This window comes from Pholis gunnellus (genome assembly GCF_910591455.1).
Source record: "Pholis gunnellus genome assembly, chromosome: 22".
NCBI lineage: Eukaryota > Metazoa > Chordata > Actinopteri > Perciformes > Pholidae > Pholis > Pholis gunnellus.
The window spans coordinates 17,188,250-17,195,575 of record NC_136549.1 but is presented as its reverse complement, the minus strand read 5'-3'; the positions used below and the strand labels follow the sequence as shown (position 1 = coordinate 17,195,575).

Below are 7,326 nucleotides of genomic sequence, written 5' to 3'. Positions count from 1 at the left end.
AAGAGAGCGGTCTCTGTGTAAAGTGTGCGTGGTCTCAGGTTTCACAGCTTTTAGTGAAATTACAAAGAGACTTATGTAACACGTACACATTCAGGGCAGCAGAAATGAATACAGAATGAAGCACAGAACATGACCTCACCTTCTTTTTAGGTGATAAAACAGGATGGTTTACTGAGAGATTTGAGATGGTTTTACTCTGCAAAGTTACCCAGAAAACCATGCATGGACCACCAAAAGTGGGCCAACCAGGCATAGGGACTCAATGGAGGGTCTAAGTTTGCATTAAAAAAATAAATAAAACTTTTACACGCTTGCTTGCTTAGTTTCCAATAATATTTGTCATCTCCATTGTTTACTAAATGATAGAAAACTGGTTTCTTAATGAAATAAAAGGTTGGAAACCACTGAACTATTGGTGACCAACCCCTCACATGCATGTAGGGATTTATTTTATTTTCTGACTGATATTGAATGCATCAGTCTTTTTTTATTCAGCAATTAACTATCCTGAAAATGATAAACAAAGAGCATTAAAATCCTTTAATCACTGGATCTTTTAAAAATAAAAGACGTATACAAATATGGACCTTTTAAGCTGTGGATGATGTCAGGTGAATGATTGTTATTTTAATGGGGGAATGAAAAAGTGATAAAATACCGTCATTTAGACTGAACTAGACTGCCAGCGGTTTGGATGCGCTAAAACCAATTATTTATTTCTATTATTGTGAAAAAGAAAGCTGACCGGAAGTCGGTAAGCTTTTCAAGAAGTTCAAAGATGGCGGCGGGACGAGGGACGTTTTTACCGAGTTACCTGGAGGGTCTGAGGAGGAACCCCAACGCGAACTGCGGCCAAACGGCTCCGGCGAGACCACTAACGTTTCGTAAACCGGGTCCGGGCGAAGGAGAGTCCGGGACGGGTGGTAACAGTCAAACGGACGGAAAGAGGAAGAAGAACCAGCCAACGGCAGCGCCATGTTCGTTTAGCGGGAACGGTCTCAGGTGACAGCAACCAATTAAGGACGAATTTACATATCTTTGAATAATTACATTATTTTATATATATATATATATATATATATATATATATATATATATATATATATATATATATATTCTTTTTTTTGTATTTTTAACCCAGATGGCCAGAAACGAGAATAAAGGGATATAAATTTCGCCAAATTGTAACTTCTCAATCTGAAGAAAACTTAATGGAAAGGTAAGATACGTTTATTTATTTATTTATATAAATAACTTAAGTATGAACATTAATACTTCACTGTATCGTTACACAGGTACATAGGTGACTACACCTTTTGCTTTCATATATATTCACCTATAAATACACTGATAGCGGAGGAATCCGAGCTAGGCTAGCGGCTAATCCAACTCGCCCAGCCATACCATCCATTATCATGGCTAATGTGCGATCCTCGGACAATACAATGGATCACATACGACTGCTGAGGGCGGCGCAGCGCGACGTGAGGAACTGCTGTGTGCTTCTTTTCACGGGAACATGGCTAAATGACAACATCCCCGACTCCGCTGTGCAACTGGAGCAGCTAGCATGCTACCGAGCAGACGGAGCCCTTGTTACAGGAGGAACGACGCGCGGCGGCGGGGTTTGTGTTTACATCCGCGATGCGTGGTGTCGGGACGCTGCTGTGGTATGTAAACACTGCTCACCACGTGCTGTCCTTTCTATCTGCCGAGGGAATTTACAGCGACTCTGACCAGCATACAGACCAAGAGTGAAAGTCTCCAGACCGGTTCTGAAGCAGGTACGGGTGTGGCCAGAGGGGGGCCTCCTCCGCTCTCCAAGACTGCTTTGACACAACAGACTGGGGAATGTTCAAGCAGGCAGCCACATACAACAACCACACAGACACTGAGGAGTACACAGACGCTGTTACTTCTTACATGAGTAAGTGCGTTGATGATGTGACCCATATAAAAAACATCATCACTCGGGCTAATGGCTGACGGGGGAAGTGCATCGGCTGCTGAGGGCCAGAAACAACGCCTTCAGAGCCGGGCATGAAACCGGCCTGAGAAGAGCGAGAGCCAGCCTGTCCCTCGGCATCAGGAACGCAAAGCAGGAATACTCCGTTTGTTCAACTCCTCCGTATGTTCGGTACTGAGAAATTGACAATAAAGCTGACTTTGACTTTGATACATGGGTGATAGTGTGTTAAAGATAAAGATGGGATAAACATTTATTTAAATGAGATAAAACATGCTAAGGCTCAATTTAAATAAATATAATGTAAGTTAAGTAAAAACAAACTAGGGAGCAGTCTCAAAGTTGTATTAGTAGTAGTTATATATTTTATTTTTTTATCTTTCTTGAAAACATGAAATTGAAGTTTTACTTTGGTAAATTGTACATGTATTGATGTAAAACTTTGCAGAAATATGAAATTAATTAGAAAATACTATTTTTCATATATTTTTTTGTGAACCTTATGAGAAGAAACATTAGCCAGTAGAAGTTTATATAAGCTCAGCTTAAATCTTTTATTTTTCTAAATGTTCCAGATTTATAGACTTAATGTAAAGTTTTACTGACGATGTTTCTCCAATATTCAGTAGAATTTGTGTTTCTAGTCTCTGATCGTGTTTCATTGTAAACAACCAATCAGAGGAGAGCTAGTAACGTTAGCAGCACCGCTAACGGCTAGCCAACAAGGTTCACTTCAGTTACACTATGATGCCTTCAGGCTCTGCTCAGTGAACATGAGTACTGGCTGAAGGTACATTATAACGTTATCATGATGTGTTCACGTGTAATCTGTAAAATGTATTTTTGGTGATAAACTTGAATAAATGCAGTAGTTTGAAGGAAATGTCTATTTTGTGGGAGTTTGACTGAATTTACTAGGAAATGAACTGCATTCTATCCAGTAATACTGTTTAACGTTGAGATGACTTTCTCTCCAGGCTGCCGTCTGAGATTCTACTAAAGATTCTGTCGTACCTGGACGCCTCCTCGCTGTCCTGCATCAGCCACGTCAGTAAAACCTTCCACCAGCTCGCCGACGATGAGTAAGTCAAACAGTTCATATGGTGTCACCGTTTTATCCCGTCAATTGTATAAATATATATGTAAATAATTTTTATTAGGAAGGTTTCAAATCAAACTATAATGTTTCTACTGTGGCTTCTTCACAGTAAACACACAAGATTCCCCTGTTTCATGCCTTACTTTGAAAAGATCAGGTAAAGGGCTTTTACTGTGAAGGCGCTGGATGTTTTTTACTGTGAAGGAGCTGGAGGACTTTTACTGTGAAGGAGCTGGAGGGCTTTTACTGTGAAGGAGCTGGACGGCTTTTACTGTGAAGGAGCTGGACGGCTTTTACTGTGAAGGAGCTGGACGGCTTTTACTGTGAAGGAGCTGGACGGCTTTTACTGTGAAGGAGCTGGAGGACTTTTACTGTGAAGGAGCTGGATGTTTCTTACTGTGAAGGAGCTGGAGGACTTTTACTGTGAAGGAGCTGGAGGACTTTTACTGTGAAGGAGTCTGATGGTTTTTACTGTTTTTAAAATACGATTTGAAACTGTAAAAGAACAAGATCTGAATCTGAAAATATTAAATCTGCAACTGAAAAATATAAGACCTCAAATATCAAAATATATACATGAAAGTATAATATAACAATTCCAGAACTGTTATATTTAACCCCCAAAACACTTTTCCTTCACTTATTTATTTAGTTTGAATGCGTTTTTTCTCAAAGTTCAAGACCAAAATTTGAACTTTCAGTTTCAAATTTTTCTCAAAACTATTTATATTTTTCAGGAGTTTTTTTTTCTTCAGCAGATCAGAACAGGATGTAACTTATTACAACAATAATAATTATAAACTTGTGTTTACTTCCCTGCAGCCAATTTCCTACGTTTGTTCCCTGTAGTGTCATATGGCATAGGTTTTACATGTCAGATTTTGGGAATACAACATGGAGGCCAAAGCCGGCGGCAGGTGACGGCGCGCTGGAGGTCGACTCGGTGTCGGTGGAATGTCGGTTGTCGGGTCACTGGAAGAAGATGTACTTTAGGACCGCCACCGTACAGGATGTGAACAAGTGGAGAAGAGAGATGAGAGACGTCTGCCCGATCACCGGTTTACCCTGGAGGACGGAGTGGGTCCTCAGGTACGACAGGAAGTAGACCAAGGCCATGTCGTATATCTCTACGTTAACCAAAGGGAAAAATCATGAATCTCGCCGTCAAATAAACATTTTACTATAAATTAGGTGAGATAATTTGCACTAATTGGCAGCTATTTTGATAATAGACTAATAATAATATGACAATTGTGATAATAATAATGTATTAATAGGCACAAAGTGCTATACAGATTTCCCACGAACTCGAGGTGAAGTCTGAGAAAAGGTAATAACCACATATATAAAAATGAAGTGGTCTCATCTAATGCAGAACCATGTAGAACCTTGTTCAACAACCAACATTCTTGTGAACTTGAGTTAGTCACATCTGAAATTAGTGTTTCAAGGCTCTGAATGAAAGTAGCTCCTTATTTAAATAGATAAGACTATAAACCCCTAAACCTCAGAGATATCTGGTTCTTCTCCCCAGGAACCTGAACGTGAGCTGGGAGCTGACGGTGTGTTGTTGTACGGGGCTGGAGATCACGTTGGAGCCGAGTAGAGTGTACTTCTTCGAGTCCTGCGCCATCGTCCACTTCAGTGGAGAACGCTTCCTCAAATACCTTCAGATCACAAGCATCCAGCTGTACGGAGTCAGGAAGGAGACGGAGAAGAGCCCCAAAGCCAGGAGGTGAGACACGACTGGTGGTGTCACGGACCGTTAACCATCACAGTGTCAATAAAGTTTTACTGACCATCGTTCTCCTCCAATATTCAGTAAAACATGTGATCAGGACATCATTGATCTGTGATAATGTTACTTTGTAAACTTGATCATTAAAAGTTCTATTTGCTCCACGTTTTGTTCTGATCCTCCCACCGCCTCACCTTCACCTCTTCTACCTCCTCCTCTTCATCAGACCTGGATGGCGCTCTCTGATCTTGAAGCTGGACCTGAGTGCTCATAATGGTTGGAACTTCGGTAACGACAACCTGATCAGATTGATTCATATACAGCCCGGCGTCACCATCGGCACCTGGAGGGTAAAGTGATCAACACTCTATTTTATTAAATGTATATCAATACATGTTATGATCAATTTATAAATGTATGTGTGTGTTTAGAGTGAAGACACCATCGCCTTCATCATGATCACCCTTCACTTCCACAAGCTGGTGGAGAAAAGTCTGCTGGGATCTCCAGCCTGGTGAGTTCACATGTTTCTGGTTCAGTGACGTTTGAGCGCTCCCTCTGCTGCTCACAACACATCACTGCAGCTTTATTTGGTCAAATGTTAAATAATTAACAGATTTGTTTAGTTCTGTCTTACCTTTAGTTAATTGATACATTTAAAACCTAATAACCTTCTTACTTTGTTGTTTAGATTCTCTTTGTAGTATATTTTGTATTATTATTTATTATGACCAAACGGTACTGTAGGGGGCGCAACAAAGCATTTCACTAAAGATAATAGATTTTAGTAAACTATTGATTCTCAAATAAATACATTTCAAAGAATCAGTTCAGTTACACTTTCACAAGCTTTGTTTTTATCTAATATTTTTGTTGCGTTCCTGGTTATGATCGTCTCTGAGGTGCTTTGCTTCATTCGTCCTTTTTGTCCCTTCCTGCAGCCCGTACTCTGAGCCGGTCGCCCTTCCTCGTGTGGATAACTCGGACCCTGAGTTTGGTCTGCACGGCTACTCGCTGCACTTTGTCCTCCACAACACCGGCACCGAGATCATGTCGGGAAACTTCCGCCAGCTCTGCTGTCGCAAAGGTACTCTGATTACATAATGTAACCTGATTAACAGGTAATCTGATTACCTGATCATTTAATTTAATCTGAGTAACATGTCATCTGGCTGGGTTACATTTTTTACGACGTTAATTCGTGGAAATTACATCAATTAGAGGGTTGTAGCGTTTGAGATTAAAAATAAGTAATCTGATCGCTATTTTCAATATTTATAGAAGTTCTACCGTCTGACTTTAACCTCAGATTAAATAAAATACCTGGAACTGTCCTGACAGAAGACGGTTTAAATCTCTAACACCTGATGTGTTGCTTCCATCAGATCAGATCCAGGACGGTCTGGTGGCGCTGAGGGTCATCAACTTGAACAACTTGTCTCGGCACAGATCGCTTTCGGGGAACATCACGCTGCCCTGGAAGAGCGAGACCCTGGAGGGCTCAGTGGAGGTACGTCTGATAGTAAACTAAAGACCCTGGAGGGCTCAGTGGAGGTACGTCTGATAGTAAAGTAGTGAACTAAAGACCCTAGAGGGCTCAGTGGAGGTACGTCTGATAGTAAACTAAAGACCCTGGAGGGCTCAGTGGAGATACGTCTGATGTAAAGTAGTAAACTAAAGACCCTGAAGGGATCAGTGGAGGTACGTCTGATGTAAAGTAGTAAACTAAAGACCCTGAAGGGCTCAGTGGAGGTACGTCTGATGTAAAGTAGTAAACTAAAGACCCTGAAGGGATCAGTGGAGGTACGTCTGATGTAAAGTAGTAAACTAAAGACCCTGAAGGGATCAGTGGAGGTACGTCTGATGTAAAGTAGTAAACTAAAGACCCTGAAGGGCTCAGTGGAGGTACGTCTGATGTAAAGTAGTGAACTAAAGACCCTGAAGAAGAACACACACCTCACCATCTAGCTCGTGGTCGCGACTTCTCCGTCCACCTTCACTGATTTTGGAAGACAGGGATTCAGACCTGACCACGGCCGTCGACGTCTGTTTCAGTTTTGTTTTCTAGCTCAGCCGTTCGGTGGGGGGGGGGCAAAGGGTTCGCATCCCTTTTTATTTCAGCTGTGACGGTTCTTCCGTAGAACTGCTGCATCATGACTCTGACTCTGCTGGACGAGTTCCAGAAACCCTTCTGGTGCGTCAGCTCGTCCATTTTCATCGTGGGGACCAAGTGGCCGCTGGCCGTGGACTACGGCGGCGAGCACTTCCTGATGCACTTCTACAGCCCCGAGGGTCACGTGAAGATGAAGCTGGTCTGGCTGGAGGAGCAGAAGCAGTTCTTCGTCGTCAGCCTCGTCGTCTACGTTCCTGTCGCCAAAGTCAACAAGCGCTTCAGCAGAGCGTACTGAAGCGGAAGATGTTTTACGGTTCTGATGCAGCGGCTGAGTTCTTCAGTCGTCTACAACAACAACAAATCCCATCGTAGTTTATCTCAAGCTCATGCGGCTGCAGCTGCATTCGTTC

The 7,326-nt window shown here is 42.0% G+C and overlaps 1 protein-coding gene across 1 annotated transcript; it reads left to right on the top strand.

Annotated features, from left to right (window-relative positions):
* Positions 1–778: 778 nt before the first annotated feature.
* On the top strand, positions 779–7,211 carry LOC306713872 (F-box only protein 15-like; the record flags this gene model as incomplete). Its single annotated transcript, XM_079183712.1, has 9 exons — positions 779–1,002; positions 2,944–3,048; positions 3,930–4,154; positions 4,600–4,800; positions 5,030–5,153; positions 5,235–5,317; positions 5,745–5,890; positions 6,189–6,313; positions 6,945–7,211. 9 exons carry the CDS (start codon positions 779–781, stop codon positions 7,209–7,211), a joined length of 1,500 nt encoding a protein of 499 aa, XP_079039838.1.
* Positions 7,212–7,326: the final 115 nt, after the last annotated feature.